The sequence below is a fragment of the Protopterus annectens genome, chromosome 7.part1 (assembly GCF_019279795.1).
Source record: "Protopterus annectens isolate FY-2018-M chromosome 7.part1, PAN1.0, whole genome shotgun sequence".
In the NCBI taxonomy this organism is placed as follows: Eukaryota; Metazoa; Chordata; order Ceratodontiformes; family Protopteridae; genus Protopterus; species Protopterus annectens.
This window is the reverse complement of record NC_056740.1, coordinates 462,530,201-462,548,276: the sequence shown is the minus strand read 5'-3', so window position 1 is coordinate 462,548,276 and position 18,076 is coordinate 462,530,201. Positions and strand designations below refer to the sequence as shown.

Genomic DNA, 18,076 nt, shown 5'->3' with positions numbered 1-18,076 from the left:
TGGAATGAGTTAAATCCCAAGCCATACACAGATCATGCTACAGGTGTGAATGAGTTAAATCCCAGTATATACACAGATCATGCTGCAGGTGTTAATGAGTTAAATCCCAAGATAAACACATATCATCCTACAGGTGTGAATGAGTTAAATCCCAGGATGTACCCACATAGTGCTATAGAGGTGAATGAGTTAAATCCCAGGATATACACAGATCATGCTACAGGTGTGAATGAGATAAATCCCAGGATAAACACAGATCGTGCTACAGGTGTGAATGAATTAAATCCCAGGATATACACAGATCTTGCTTCAGGAGTGAATGAGATAAGTCCCAGGTTATACACAGATCATGCTACAGGTGTGAATGTGTTAAATCCCAGGATATACACAGATTGTGCTACAGGTGTAAATAAGTTAAATCTGAGGATATACACAGATCATACAACAGGTGTGATTGAGTTAAATCCCAGGATATACACAGATTATGCTACAGGTGTAAATAAGTTAAATCTGAGGATATACACAGATCATACAACAGGTGTGATTGAGTTAAATCCCAGGATATATTCCGATTGTGCTACAGATATGAATTAGTTAAATCCCAGGATATACACAGATCGTCCTACAGGTGTGAATGAGTAAAATCCCAGGATATACACAGATTATGCTACAGGTGTTAATGAGTTAAATCCCAGGATATACACACATCGTGCTATAGGGGTGAATGAGTTAAATCCCAGGATATACACATATCATGCTACAGGTGTGATTGAGTTAAATCCCAGGATAAACACAGATTGTGCTACAGGTGTGAATGAGTTAAATCCAAGGATATACACAGATTTTGCTATAGGTGTGAATGAGTTAAATTCAAGGATATACACAGATAATGCTACAGGTGTGAATGAGTTAAATCCCAGGATATACACAGATCATGCTACAGGTGTGAATGAGTTAAATCCCAGGATATACACAGATCATGCTACAGGTGTGAATGAGTTAAATCCCAGGATATACACAGATTGTGCTACAGGTGTGAATGAGTTAAATCCCAGGATATACACAGATCATGCTACAGGTGTGAATGAGTTAAATCCCAGGATATACACAGATCATGCTGCAGGTGTGAATGAGTTAAATCCCAGGATATACACAGATCATGCTACAGGTGTGAATTAGTTAAATGCCAGGATATACACAGATCATGCTACAGCCGTGAATGAGTTAAATCCCAAGACATACACAGATTGTGCTACAGGTGTGAATGAGTTAAATCCCAAGATATACACAGATCGTGCTACAGGTGTGAATGAGTTAAATCCCAGGACATACACATATCATGCTACAGGTGTGAATGAGTTAAATCCCAGGATATACACAGATCGTCCTACATGTGTGAATGAGTAAAATCCCAGGATATACACAGATCATGCTACAGGTGTGAATTTGTTAAATCCCAGAATATACACAGATCATCCTACAGGTGTGAATGAGTTAAATCCCAGGATATACACAGATCATGCTACAGGTGTGAATGAGTTAAATCCCAGGATATACACAGATCATGCTACAGGTGTGAATGAGTTAAATCCCAGGATATACACAGATCATGCTACAGGTGTGAATGAGTTAAATCCCAGGATATACACAGATCGTCCTACAGGTGTGAATGAGTTAAATCCCAGGATATACACAGATCATGCTACAGGTGTGAATGAGTTAAATCCCAGGATATACACAGATTGTGCTACAGGTGTGAATGAGTTAAATCCCAGGATATACACAGATTGTGCTACAGGTGTGAATGAGTTAAATCCCAGGATATACACAGATCATGCTACAGGTGTGAATGAGTTAAATCCCAGGACATACACAGATCATGCTACAGGTGTGAATGAGTTAAATCCCAGGATATACACAGATCTTGCTACAGGTGTGAATGAGTTAAATCCCAGGATATACACAGATCATGCTACAGGTGTGAATGAGTTAAATCCCAGGATATACACAGATCGTGCCACAGGTGTGAATGAGTTAAATCCTAGGACATACACAGATCATGCTACAGGAGTGAATGAGTTAAATCCCAGGATATACACAGACTGTGCTACAGGTGTGAATGAGATAAATCCCAGGATATACACAGATCATGCTACAGGTGTGAATGAGATAAATCCCAGGATAAACACAGATCGTGCTATAGGTGTTAATGAGTTAAATCCCAGGATATACAGAGAGCGTGCCACAGGAGTGAATGAGTTAAATCCTAGGATATACGCAGATCATGCTACTGGTATAAATGAGTTAAATCCCAGGATATACACAGTTTGTGCTACAGGTGTGAATGAGTTAAATCCCAAGATGTACTCAGATCTTGCTACAGGTGTGAATGAGTTAAATCCCATGATATACACAGATCGTGTGCAGGTGTGAATGAGTTAAATCCCAGGATATACACAGATCATGCTACAGGTGTAAATGAGTTAAATTCCAGGATATACACAGATCATGCAACAGGTGTGAATGAGTTAAATCCCAGGACATACACAGATCATGCTATAGGTGTGAATGAGTTAAATACCAGGATATACACAGATCGTGGTACTGGTGTGAGTTAGTTAAATCCCAGGATATACACAGATCATGCTACAGGTGTGAATGAGTTAAATCCCAGGATATACACAGATAATGCTACAGGTGTGAATGAGTTAAATCCCAGGATATACACAGATCTTCCTACAGTTGTGAATGAGTTACATCCCAGGATATACACAGATCATGTTATAGGTGTGAATGAGTTAAATCCCAGGATATACACAGATCGTGCTACAGGTGTGAATTAGTTAAATCCCAGGATATAATCAGATTGTGCTACAGGTGTGACTGAGATAAATCCCAGGATATACACAGTTTGTGCTACAGGTGTGAATGAGTTAAATCCCAAGATATACTCAGATCTTGCTACAGGTGTGAATGAGTTAAATCCCAGGATATACACAGACTGTGCTACAGGTGTGAATGAGTTAAATCCCAGGATATACACAGATCGTGCTACAGGTGTGAATGAGTTAAATCCCAGGTTATACACAGATCATAATACAGGTGTAAATGAATTAAATCCCAGGATATACACAGATCATGCAACAAGTGTAATTGAGTTAAATCCCAGGATATACACAGATCATGCTACAGGTGTGAATGAGTTAAATCCCAGGATATACACAGATCGTGCTACAGGTGTGAATGAGTTAAATCCCAGGATATACACAGATCATGCTACAGGTGTGAATGAGTTAAATCCCAGGATATACACAGATCATCCTACAGGTGTGAATGAGTTAAATCCCAGGATGTACACAGATAGTGCTATAGAGGTGAATGAGTTAAATCCCAGGATATACACAGATCATGCTACAGGTGTGAATGAGTTAAATCCCAGGATAAACACAGATCGTGCTACAGGTGTGAATGAGTTAAATCACAGAACATACACAAATCATGCTAAAGGTGTGAATGAGTTAAATCCCAGGATATACACAGATCATGCTACAGTTGTGAATGAGTTAAATCCCAAGACATACACAGATTGTGCTACAGGTGTGAATGAGTTAAATCCCAAGATATGCACAGATCGTGCTACAGGTGTGCATGAGTTAAATCCCAGGATATACACAGATCTTGCTACAGGTGTGAATGAGTTAAATCCCAGGATTTACACAGATCATGCTACAGTTGTGAATTAGCTAAATCCCTGGATATACACAAATTGTGCTACAGGTGTGAATTAGATCCCTGGATACAGACAGATTGTGCTACAGGTGTGAATGAGTTAAATCCCAGGGTATACACAGATCTTGCTACAGGTGTGAATGAGTTAGATCCCAGGACATACACAGATTGTGCTACAGGTGTAAATGAGTTAAATCCCAGGATATACACAGATCGTGCTACAGGTGTGAATGAGTTAAATCCCAGGATATACACAGATTGTGCTACAGGTGTGAATGAGTTAAATCCCAGGATATACACAGATCATGCTACAGGTGTGAATGAGTTAAATTCCAAGACATACACAGATTGTGCTATAGGTGAGAATTAGTTAAATCCTATGATATACACATACCGTGCTACAGGTGTGAATGAGTTAAATCCCAGTATATACACATATCATGCTACAGGGATGAATGAGTTAAATCCCAGGATATACACAGATTATGCTACAGGTGTTAATGAGTTAAATCCCAGGATATGCACAGATCATGCTACAGGTGTGAATTTTTTAAATCCCAGGACATATACAGATCATCCTATGGGTGCAAATGAGTTAAATCCCAGTTTATACACAGATCATGCTACAGGTGTGAATGAGTTAAATCCCAGGATATAAACAGATCTTGCTACAGGTGTGAATTAGTTAAATCCCAGGATATGCACAGATTGTGCTATAGGTGTGAAATAGTTAAATCTCAGGATATGCACAGATTGTGGTACTGGTGTGAATGAGTTAAATCCAAGGATATACACAGATCATGCTACAGGTGTTAATAAGGTAAACCCCAGGACATACACAGATCTTGCTAGAGGTGTGAATGAGTTAAATCCCAGGATATACACAGATCATGCTACAGGTGTGAATGAGTTAAATCCTAAGACATACACAGATCATGCTACAGGTTTGAATGAGTTAAATCCCAGGATATACACAGATTGTGCTACAGGTGTGAATGAGTTAAATCCTAAGACATACACAGATCATGCTACAGGTTTGAATGAGTTAAATCCCAGTATATACACAGATCGTGCTACAGGTGTTAATGAGTTAAATCCCAAGATAAACACAGATAGTGTTACAGGTGTGAATGAATTAAATCCCAGGATATACACAGATCTTGCTTCAGGTGTGAATGAGATAAGTCCCAGGTTATACACAGATCATGCTACAGGTGTGAATGAGTTAAATCCCAGGATATACACAGATCGTGCTACAGGTGTGAATGAGTTAAATCCCAGGATATACACAGATCATGCTACAGGTGAAAATGATTTAAATCCAAAGACCTACACAGGTGTGAAGGAGTTAAATCCCAGGATATACACAGGTCATGCTATATGTGTGTATGAGTTAAATCCCAAGACATACACAGATCATGCTACAGGTGTGAATGAGTTAAATCCCAGGATATACACAGATCATGCTACAGGTGAAAATGAGTTAAATCCCAAGGCATACACAGATTGTGCTATACGTGTGAATGAGTTAAATCCCAGTATATACACAGATCGTGCTACAGGTGTTAATGAGTTAAATCCCAAGATATACACAGATAGTGCTACAGGTGTGAATGAATTAAATCCCAGGATATACACAGATCTTGCTACAGGTGTGAATGAGTTAAATCCCAGGACATACACAGATTGTGCTACAGGTGTGAATGAGATAAATTCCAGGATATACACAGATCATGCTACAGGTGTGAATGAGTTAAATCCCAGGATATACACAGATCGTCCTACATGTGTGAATGAGTAAAATCCCAGGATATACTGAGATCGTGCCATAGGTGTGAATGAGTCAAATCCCAGGATATACACAGATCATGCAACAGGTGTGATTGAGTTAAATCCCACGATATATTCAGATTGTGCTACAGGTATGAATTCTTTAAATCCCAGGACATACACAGATCATGCTACAGGTGTGAATGAGTTAAATCCCAGGATATACACAATTCATTCTACAGGTGTGAATGAGTTAAATCCCAGGACATACACATATCATGCTACAGGTGTGAATGAGTTAAATCCCAGGATATACACAGATCATGCTACAGGTGTGAATGAGGTAAATCCCAGGACATACACAGATTGTGCTACAGGTGAGAATGAGTTAAATCCCAGGATATAAACAGATCGGGCTACAGGTGTGAATGAGTTAAATCCTATGATATACACATACCGTGCTACAGGTGTGAATGAGTTAAATCCCAGGATATACACAGATCATGCTACAGGGATGAATGAGTTAAATCCAGGATATACACAGATTATGCTACAGGTGTGAATGAGTTAAATCCTAGGATATACACAGATCATGCTACAGGTGTGAATGAGTTAAATCCCAGGATATACACAGATAATGCTACAGGTGTGAATGAGTTAAATCCCAGGATATACACAGATCTTCCTACAGTTGTGAATGAGTTACATCCCAGGATATACACAGATCATGTTATAGGTGTGAATGAGTTAAATCCCAGGATATACACAGATTGTGCTACAGGTGTGAATGAGTTAAATCCCAGGATATACACAGATCATGCTACAGGTGTGAATGAGTTAAATCCCAGGATATACACAGATCATGCTACAGGTGTGAATGAGATAAATCCCAGGATATACACAGATTGTGCTACAGGTGTGAATGAGTTAAATCCCAGGATATACACAATTCATGCTACAGGTGTGAATGAGTTAAATCCCAGGACATACACAGATCATGCTACAGGTGTGAATGAGTTAAATCCCAGGATATACACAGATCATCCTACAGTTGTGAATGAGTTAAATCCTATGATATACACATACCGTGCTACAGGTGTGAATGAGTTAAATCCCAGGATATACACAGATCATGCTACAGGTGTGAATTTGTTAAATCCCAGAATATACACAGATCCCGCTACAGGTGTGAATGAGTTAAATCCCAGGATATACACAGATCATGCTACAGGTGTGAATGAGTTAAGTCACAGTATATACACAGATTGTGCTACAGGTGTTAATGAGTTAAATCCCAAGATATACACATAACGTGCTACAGGTGTTAATGAGTTAAATCCCAAGATATACACAGAGGTGCTACAGGTGTGAATGAGTTAAATCCCAGTATATACACAGATCATGCTACAGGTGTGAATGAGTTAAATCCCAGGATATACACAGATTGTGCTACAGGTGTGAATGAGTTAAATCCCAGTATATACACAGATCATGCTACAGGTGTTAATGAGTTAAATCCCAAGATATACACAGAGGTGCTACAGGTGTGAATGAATTAAATCCCAGGATATACACAGATCGTGTTACAGGTGTGATTGAGTTAAATCCCAGGATATACACAGATCGTCCTACATGTGTGAATGAGTAAAATCCCAGGACATACACAGATCATGCTACAGGTGTGAATGAGTTAAATCCCAGGATATACACAGATCATGCTACAGGTGTGAATGAGTTAAATCCCAAGACATACACAGATTGTGCTACAGGTGTGAATGAGTTAAATCACAGTATATACACAGATCGTGCTACAGGTGTTAATGAGTTAAATCCCAAGATATACACAGATCATGCTACAGGTGTGAATGAGTTAAATCCCAGGATATACACAGATTGTGCTACAGGTGTGAATGAGTTAAATCCCAGGATATACACAGATCGTGCTACAGGTGTGAATGAGTTAAATCCCAGGATATACACAGATCTTGCTACAGCTGTGAATGAGTTAAATCCCAGGATATACACAGATCATGCTACAGGTGTGAATGAGTTAAATCCCAGGATATACACAGATCATGCTACAGGTGAAAATGAGTTAAATCACAGAACATACACAAATCATGCTAAAGGTGTGAATGAGTTAAATCCCAGGATATACACAGATCATGCTACAGGTGTGAATGAGTTAAATCCCAAGACATACACAGATCATGCTACAGGTGTGAATGAGTTAAATCCCAGGATATACACAGATCATGCTACAGGTGTGAATGAGTTAAATCCCAAGATATGCACAGATCGTGCTACAGGTGTGCATGAGTTAAATCCCAGGATATACACAGATCTTGCTACAGGTGTGAATGAGTTAAATCCCAGGACATACACAGATTGTGCTACAGGTGTGAATGAGTTAAATCCCAGGATATACACAGATTGTGCTACAGGTGTGAATGAGTTAAATCCCAGGATATACACAGATTGTGCTACAGGTGTGAATGAGTTAAATCCCAGGATATACACAGATTGTGCTACAGGTGTGAATGAGTTAAATCCCAGGATATACACAGATCATGCTACAGGTGTGAATGAGTTAAATCCCAGGACATACACAGATCATGCTACAGGTGTGAATGAGTTAAATCCCAGGATATACACAGATCATGCTACAGGTGTGAATGAGTTAAATTCCAGGACATACACAGATTGTGCTACAAGTGTGAATGAGTTAAATCCCAGGATATACACAGATCATGCTACAGGTGTGAATGAGTTAAATTCCAAGACATACACAGATCGTGCTATAGGCGTGAATGAGTTAAATCCCAGCATATACACAGATAATGCTACAGGTGTGAATAAGTAAAATCCCAGAATATACACAGATCTTGCTACAGGTGTGAATGAGGTAAATCCCAGGACATACACAGATTGTGCTACAGGTGAGAATGAGTTAAATCCCAGGATATAAACAGATCGGGCTACAGGTGTGAATGAGTTAAATCCCAAGATATACACATATCATGCTACAGGGATGAATGAGTTAAATCCCAGGATATACACAGATTATGCTACAGGTGTTAATGAGTTAAATCCCAGGATATACACAGATCATGCTACAGGTGTGAATGAGTTAAATCCCAGGATATACACAGATTGTGCTACAGGTGTGAATGAGTTAAATCCCAGGATATACACAGATCGTGGTACTGGTGTGAATGAGTTAAATCCAAGGATATACACAAATCATGCTACAGGTGTGAATGAGGTAAATCCCAGGACATACACAGATCATGCTACAGGTGTGAATGAGTTAAATCCCAGGATATACACAGATCATGCTACAGGTGAAAATGAGTTAAATCCCAAGACATACACAGATTGTGCTACAGGTGTGAATGAGTTAAATCCCAGGATATACACAGATCATGCTACAGGTGTGAATGAGTTAAATCCCAAGACATACACAGATCATGCTACAGGTGTGAATGAGTTAAATCCCAGGATATACACAGATCATGCTACAGGTGAAAATGAGTTAAATCCCAAGGCATACACAGATCATGCTACAGGTGTGAATGAGTTAAATCCCAGGATATACACAGATTGTGCTACAGGTGTGAATGAGTTAAATCCCAGGATATACACAGATTGTGCTACAGGTGTGAATGAGTTAAATCCCAGGATATACACAGATTGTGCTACAGGTGTGAATGAGTTAAATCCCAGGATATACACAGATCATGCTACAGGTGTGAATGAGTTAAATCCTAGGATATACGCAGATCATGCTACTGGTATAAATGAGTTAAATCCCAGGATATACACAGATTGTGCTACAGGTGTGAATGAGTTAAATCCCAGGATATACACAGATCATGCTACAGGTGTAAATGAGTTAAATTCCAGGATATACACAGATCATGCAACAGGTGTGAATGAGTTAAATCCCAGGACATACACAGATCATGCTACAGGTGTGAATGAGTTAAATCCCAGGATATACACAGATCATCCTACAGTTGTGAATGAGTTAAATCCCAGGATATACACAGATCGTGCTATAGGTGTGAATGAGTTAAATCCCAGGATATACACAGATCGTGGTTCTGGTGTGAATTAGTTAAATCCCAGAATATACACAGATCGCGCCACAGGTGTGAATGAGTTAAATCCTAGGACATACACAGATCATGCTACAGGTGTGAATGAGTTAAATCCCAGGATATACACAGATCATGCTACAGGTGAAAATGAGTTAAATCCCAAGACATACAGAGACTGTGCTACAGGTGTGAATGAGTTAAAACCCAGGATATATACAGAACGTGCTACAGGTGTGAATGAGTTAAATCCCAGGATATACACAGATCATGCTACAGTTGTGAATTAGCTAAATCCCTGGATATACACAAATTGTGCTACAGGTGTGAATGAGTTAAATCCCATGATATACACTGATCTTGCTACCGGTGTGAATGCATTAAATTCCAGGACATACACAGATTGTGCTACAAGTGTGAATGAGTTAAATCCCAGGATATACACAGATCATGCTACAGGTGTGAATGAGTTAAATTCCAAGACATACACAGATCGTGCTATAGGCGTGAATGAGTTAAATAACAGCATATACACAGATAATGCTACAGGTGTGAATAAGTAAAATCCCAGAATATACACAGATCTTGCTACAGGTGTGAATGAGTTAAATCCCAGGATATACACAGATCATGCTACAGGTGTGAATGAGTTAAAATCCAACACATACACAGATATTGCTATAGGCGTGAATGAGTTAAATAACAGCATATACACAGATAATGCTACAGGTGTGAATTAGTTAAATCCCAGGATATACACAGATTATGCTACAGGTGTGAATGAGTTAAATCCCAGGATATGCACAGATCATGCTACAGGTGTGAATGAGTTAAATCCCAGGATATGCACAGATTGTGCTATAGGTGTGAAAGGGCTAAATCCCAGGATATACACAGATAGTGCTACAGGTGAGAATGAGTTAAATCACATGACATACACAGATCATGCTACAGGTGTGAATGAGATAAATCCCAGGATATACACAGATCATGCTCCAGGTGAAAATTAGTTAAATCCCAAGACATACACAGATTGTGCTACAGGTCTGATGGAGTTAAATCCCAGGTTATGCACAGATCATGCTACAGGTGTGAATGAGTTTAATCCTAAGACATACAAAGATCATGCTGCAGGTGTGAATGGGTTAAATCCCAGGATATACACAGATCATGCTACAGGTGAAAATTAGTTAAATCCCAAGACATACACAGATTGTGCTACAGGTGTGATGGAGTTAAATCCCAGGTTATACACAGATCGTGCTACAGGTGTGAATGAGTTAAATCACAGGATATACACAGATCTTGCTACAGGTGTGAATTAGTTAAATCCCAGGACATACAGAGATTGTGTTATAGGTGTGAATGAGTTAAATCCCAGGATATACACAGATCGTGCTACATGTGTGAATTAGTTAAATCCCAGGACATACACAGATTGTGCTACAGGTGTGACTGAGTTAAATCCCAGGAAATACACATATCATGCTACAGGTGTGAATGAGTTAAATCCAGGATATACACAGATTGTGCTACAGGTGTGAATGAGTTAAATGCCAGGATATTCACAGATCATAGTACTGGTGTGAATGAGTTAAATCACAGGATATGCACAGATTGTGCTACAGGTGTGAATGAGTTAAATCCTGGGATATACACAGATTGTGCTACAGGTGTGAATTAGTTAAATCCCATGATATACACAGATCGTGCTACTGGTGTGACTGAGTTAAATCCCGTATATACACAGATTCTGCTACAAGTGTGAATGAATTAAATCCCAGGATATATACTGATCATGGTACTGGTGTGAATGAATTAAATCTCAAGATATAAACAGATCGTGCAACAGGTGTGAAGAAGTTAAATAGTTAAAAAAACAGTAAGGGGTGAAGATGTCAAAACCAAGGAAGAGATGGGTGAATCTCATTCGGGAGATAAAGGAAAACTAGAACAGGGTGTTATTTTTGGCCATCTAGAAACAGAAGTAGTACTCTAAGGGTAAAAACGTAAAATAAGTACTGAAGAAGAGAAAGAAAAATATTGCTGTGAGTTGCCTTTTACAGAGAATGAACTACTTGAAGAGGAAAAGCCTGTATCTGTATTTACCAAAGAAAGAGATCATGGCTTATAATTCACTCTAGAATACCGATGAAAATGGTGTTGTGTGGAGTGACATCCAGATAAGGCTTGTCCATTTCATGAGCACTCACTGTGAAGATATCACAGTAAACACAGTTAGCGAGTAAATAACATGAGTGTATGGGGAACAAAACAAAAAGGACAGCCCTACTTTATAGCCATAACTTGAGGAAAGATGCTTCCTAAACTACAAGGTAGCCAATGCGAAACCACAGATGCTAAAACTGTCATTTGTCCCAAAACCTCTTAGAACACATGTAATGAGGTTAACCTATAGCTGCATTTTGGGTGGTCATTTAGGAAATGATAAGAAAAAAGCCTCGATATTGATTAGATTTTACTAATCTGGTATTCTGAGGATCATAGTTTTTGGTTTGCTCAGAATGTCAAACAACAGCACTTTGTCAAGGGTGTAAGAACCCTTTTGTACCCTTATCTATCCTAGCCATGGACGTTGTATGTCCAATTGTATAAGTGAGGAAGGGCCAATGCTCTGTCCTGGTAATCAATGACTATGCAACAATATTTCCAGAGGAAACACTCTGATGAAGAGTGAATGCAAAATCTTTAGTACTAATCTTATTTAGAGTAGAAATTCCCTTAGAAATTATTTCTGAACGAGGTATCTCATTTATGCCCAGATTAATGTATGCATGTTTTAAAGCAACTAAGAATATCTGTGTGCCACCATCAGACAAATAGGCTATTTGAGCACTTTACTGAAACTTAAAATACTTCATTTTGAAAGGCTATAAAAGTAAATTGGAGAAATTGGGACCAACTTCTTACAATTAATTTCATCACTGTAATAGAAGTACCCCAATCCTCAAATGGTTTCACATCATATAAATTTCACAAGACTAATAAAATGTAATCAGTAAGGGAAAATGTCAAGTCCCCCCTAAACCCTAAGAACACTGCTGCCTATGTAGAACCTTAACAATCATATACAAACATGCTAATAGCTGCACACAGGCAGTTGTACCCACCAGGAGTGAGTACAGAACTAACTCCAAAAACAAGCCACCTTGATGAAATCAGAGCATTAGCAACAAGCTAACAGAAGGAAGTAGAATCCACCAGGATGATAGTACCCTCATTTAACTAAGCAAACAACTCCTAGGATAAATAAAGTCTACCAAAGCCATATTTGAGTTAAATTTTGCCTTTCATGCCAAGAGCAGCCACAAGGCATTCTTTAACTATATCCGCAAATTCAAAGGCAATACACAGCTGTGTTAATGGATACACCTACACTGAGCAGGAAGATATAGCAAACCTACTGGCAGACAAATTCAACTCTAACTCCCCCTACCTCCCCTCAGGAAATACCATCAAATATAACTCCCCCAACTATCACTAGGGAGCAAGTCTTCAATGTTCTTTCTAAGGCCAAGAACCCTGCATCAATGGGACTGACAATATCCCAGGCTGCATTCTAAACAGCATGCGAAACACGACCTATCAGACACTCTGGAATCACTATTTAATTACTGCCTCCAAATGGGCTTTGTACTTCATGAATGGAGAGAGCAACCCCTATTTCTCTGCACAAAGGTGGGATAATATAGACCCTGGGACAACAGAACCATAAGCCTCACTAGTATTATATGCAAAGTCATGGAAATAATTATTATGAAAATGATCGGTAATGACAGAGGAAACCACCAGACACTGGAACCAACCCAATATGGTTGCATCAAGGGCAGGTCATGCCTACTCGGCATGGTGCTCTTCTTTGAGAAGGTCATTAGAGCAATGGACAAGGGCAAAACATTTCACACTGCCTACCTTGACCTGGCCAAGGCATTTGACACAATACCCCACTTGGGTATTGTTGGATAACTCAAGAGGTGAGGTACAACCCTTATGCCACCTGGGGTATGGCCAGCTGGCTCACAGCCAGGACTCAGAATGGTAAAATTGGGCAGGTCACCTGTACAAAGAAGCCAGTCAAAAGCAGAGTCCTTCAGGCATCTTTGCTAGGAATGCTAATTTTTGGCATCTACTTTCTGAAGTCAAGGCCAACATCAAGGGCCTTTGGCTGACAAAATTTGCAGATGATTGCAGCTTTGGAGCAGTCATAGAATAACCAACCAATACTAATGTTCTCAGAGAGTACCCGTGGTGGTGGTGCTGCGGTAGCGTTGTCACCTCACAGTAAGATGCTGTCCAGTTTGATTCACAGCTAGAGCTTCTTCTGCGTGGAGACATGCGTGAATGGGTGTACCTTCATTGAAGGTTGTCCATCGGACCTGGCAAGCTGGTATGTAAAAATCAACTGCCAATCATTAGCGGACCAGAGTTCCACTGTGGCGACCCCTAACTGGAAAAAGCTGAAAGACACAAACAAACTAATGTTCTCAGAGAAGGACTGACACAGACAAATAACTGATGTCAGAGTCGTGGACTAAAACGAAATGTCAAGAACTGCATAATAGCATTCTTTGGCAAGTCAGCCACACTGGTAACTATCATATTGGTAAGACAACCTCAGGAGTTACCTATTACTCAGGGAATTGGGAAAACTGATGGACAGTAATCTAGCCTTTAACCATCATGTGTCTGCTGTAGTGAGAAAAATCATTCCATGTTGTGCAACTTATAAACAAAGGTATGGCACCTAGGTCCAAGGAGGGCATTGTTCCACTCTATTCACCATTCATCAAACCTATCATTGAGTACAATACCCTCTTTGGTATGTACCTAACCAGGAACTGCCATCAATTGGAATGCCTGCAAAGGTTCCTCACTAAAAGAATACAAAATGTAAATAACATGTCATATGCAGCTTGCCTCAAAGCCCTCTCCCTGTATTCTGTCTCTTACAAGTTGTTGAAGAAACTTTTGGCATACAAGGCATCATCAGCCCCTATGCTGATGGACTTCCTGCATGTCCACAAAACAAATGGTACCAGAATTACCCATACTAAAGACTTCAAACCTTTCCTGTGATATAAATAGGGCCTACTGGTGAAACAGGTATGCATTCGAGAGCCCACACCTTCTGTATAGCAGCCTCCACATCCATGTGAGCAGAGTTCCTCCCTAACTCAGTTAAAATGTGACTGGGACAAATGGAGGCTGGGAAACAGGAAATTCATCCCTGGTTTGGCACCTATGTCTCTAATAAGACACAGGCCACCTGTAAATGTTTCTTCTACCAAGCCCTGCTTAAGTTTACCAAGGGTAACATAACTTTTTAGAGATTTGGGATGCATGGCTAGGTTTAAAACAGCCCCAGTGGTTGTTAGCCTAGTACAGACCTATAAATCTTTGAACTTATGAATCTATATTGCTGACATCCCTTAGGCTTGCTAGATATAGCCAAAGAAATATGGTAGCAGGAAAAGTCCCTATTTAAAGGAATAATATGAGCACTTCACAAGCCTGCAGGACAGTTTAAGAACAATAATGCATATAGTAAGAGACCGCTGAGTGAACAGATGGGCAGAAGACACAGCATATATCATTCATCATAACCTCAGTGAATTCAAACCAGGAGCTACGCACTTGTGTTAGTACCTTTTACCGAAAACTGTTTCTTTGCAAAGTGGCAAAGACCTTTTGAAATTGTACAAAAAATTCTGCGAAATAAATTGTAAGGTGATATGACCAGGAAAAAGGAAACTAAAACAGTTAAACTACATGCATTTTCTGAAAGCTGGGAGAGAAAATACAATTTCTTTATGATGCATGCTTGCAGAGGAAGTTAAGGCCCCCAGAGCAGAGAATGTCCTAAGGTAACATGTTTAAGCTATTACCACTATCGCTGAAATATGAAATAAAGAAATTTGTCTTCTGGAGTAAAGACTATATACTGAGATAGAAGATATATAGTAAGCAAGTGACATGTTTTTAAAACAACACAGTATACCAAAGTAGAAAATAACCTTCCACTTAGCAAAATGAATTACCTGAATGTGATGCAGAAAGCTTGATTACAACATAAAAAATGGCAGTTTAATACAAGCTTGTAAATATACGTAAGGATGTAAACGTATAATTCAACCTCACACAGCAGACAAGCTGCTCAACAAACACCTTTGTAGGGAGCAGGAGTCATTACAATGGGAATATCCTAAAGAAGGTAATTATTTTCTATACTCTGCTCCTTCCGTGGTCTGCTTCTTAGTGTGGAACTTGGTGCTGAGGATTAAGAATATGAGCTGTTCCTGAACTACTTCCTGTGGTCCAGGGTTTGATTCCCTCAGCCTACTGTGTGACGTTGGGCAAGTCCGTAAGCAGACCATTGAGCATGTGAGCACATCAATGTCTTCTCAACTGCATGCTAGTAACAACCTATGAATCTGTAGCATTAGTGGTGTTATCGATTGTACACCATTTATAATGCTGTTTTTTCTGTAAAACCACTGCAGACTAGTCAGTATTCTACTTTCTTCACACTTTATTCATATAGTTTGAAAATATTCACTAAAAATCTTGTTTAGAATGAACACAATTATAACTTTCTATAATAGTGATTTTATTGTTTTACTCCAACTCAATACAATTTTAGTATCATCATCATCAGGATACATTTTAATCTAGATCATTTATAATTTGCATTTTTATTAAATAAAAGAATAAGTGTGAATCTGCTGACAAGTCTAAACTTTTAATGTCAGAGGTAGTATTAACACCATCATGTATGTGGTCCAAAGAGTTAAAAAAAATCCTCATTTCACAGCTATAAGGAATATTAAATTTTGTGAACAAATTGAATACAAAAATATAATACAGCTTGTCTTGCATGGGGAAAAAAGAAAATTTTGTTTCTATTTTTCCATTTCAGGGGCATGTGAGGTTCAAACCCACATTTGATCAGCAGCGCAGCTGCCCAGACTGCCAGCAGACTATCCTGGATGGAGATTTTCTGATAACCTATGATGTTGAGAGGGTACACAGTGCAGGCGAGCTGCAGGTTAGCTTAGCTACATATATGTCTTCTTTTATGTCAATGCAACCGTTTTGCTGTATTCTAATTTTCTGCATATTACATTTTTTTCTGTGAAATCTTATATTGCAGATTGTCAATGGATACTTTGTACACTTCTTTGCTCCTGAAAACCTACCACGAGTACCTAAGAATGTTATATTTGTGGTTGATGTCAGTGGCTCAATGCGGGGGACTAAAATAGCTCAGGTATGTAACTTCTAATTAAATATGTTGTCCAGTTTACAAGCCCGGACCAGTTTTCTTTTAAACTATGACTTGTGAAAAATGACACTTTTTTACAGTGTTAAACCAAAAAGTAAAGTGTTTTTTAATAGCATGAACTAATGTGGGGACCTCACTGTTTAGTTATCTGGGAATTAATTTACTTTCCCTGGAAATTTGAAAAAAAGTGATGGAACCAGCAGTTTGTGGATTGCAATGAATTTAGTGGTTGAATCATGTGGCCATTATGTGTAGAAGTAAGCCAGATGGACATCAAGAGAGATGTAAATCCTCATTCTGTAACACAGAGCATACTAGCTTTGTAAGGGGGGGTACATTGATCCCAGTTATGGTTGAATATTAATAAGGAATGCCAATTTGGCTTCCTAGAACACCATGACATTGAAGCATATGCTATAATAACCTAAATCTTCCTGAAATTATTTTATCCTTCAGATGAGATGTTAAACCAAGATGCCATTGGTGGTAGCTAAGTTGGATATAAAAGTTCTCACAGCACCTATTGGTAATAGAAGTTGATGTTCCCTCATGCCTGGCCAAATTTCCCCTAGTAGTATAAATACCACTTTGGGTGTCCCCTGAAGAGATGCTATGCTGAGTATGACTAACCTGGTCAACAAAAGGATGAAAAAAAATTTCATTACATTTCTTTGTCATATCAATAATGCTCCACTATTATAATGAGCATTTAGAGAATATCTATTATGTTTTCATATTCATTTTTGCAATATTCTGTATACATCTCACACACTTCTATGTTTTGCATATGATCTATTCATTTTTGCAATATTCTGTGTACGTCTCACACACTTCTATGTTTTGCATTTAATCTATTCATTTTTGTAATATTCTGTGTACATACCACACACTTCTATGTTTTGCATATAATCTATTCATTTTTGCAATATTCTGTGTACATCTCACACACTTCTATGTTTTGCACATAATCTATTCATTTTTGCAATATTCTGTGTACATACCACACACTTCTATGTTTTGCATATAATCTATTCATTTTTGTAATATTCTGTGTACATCTCACACACCTCTATGTTTTGCATTTAATCTATTCATTTTTGCAATATTCTGTGTACATCTCACACACTTCTATGTTTTGCATATAATCTATTCATTTTTGTAATATTCTGTGTAC

The 18,076-nt window shown here is 38.8% G+C and overlaps 1 protein-coding gene across 5 annotated transcripts in view; it reads left to right on the top strand.

The window, feature by feature from the left end:
- Window positions 1-18,076, top strand: part of LOC122807829 (inter-alpha-trypsin inhibitor heavy chain H3-like) — a 1,807,468-nt gene that overhangs the window by 301,673 nt on the left and 1,487,719 nt on the right. For all 5 annotated transcript variants that reach the window (XM_044078927.1, XM_044078926.1, XM_044078925.1 and 2 more), the window contains exons 8-9: window positions 16,537-16,665; window positions 16,771-16,887. In XM_044078927.1, the coding sequence (XP_043934862.1) occupies window positions 16,537-16,665; window positions 16,771-16,887 (246 nt within the window). The remainder of the gene's footprint in view (window positions 1-16,536; window positions 16,666-16,770; window positions 16,888-18,076) is intronic.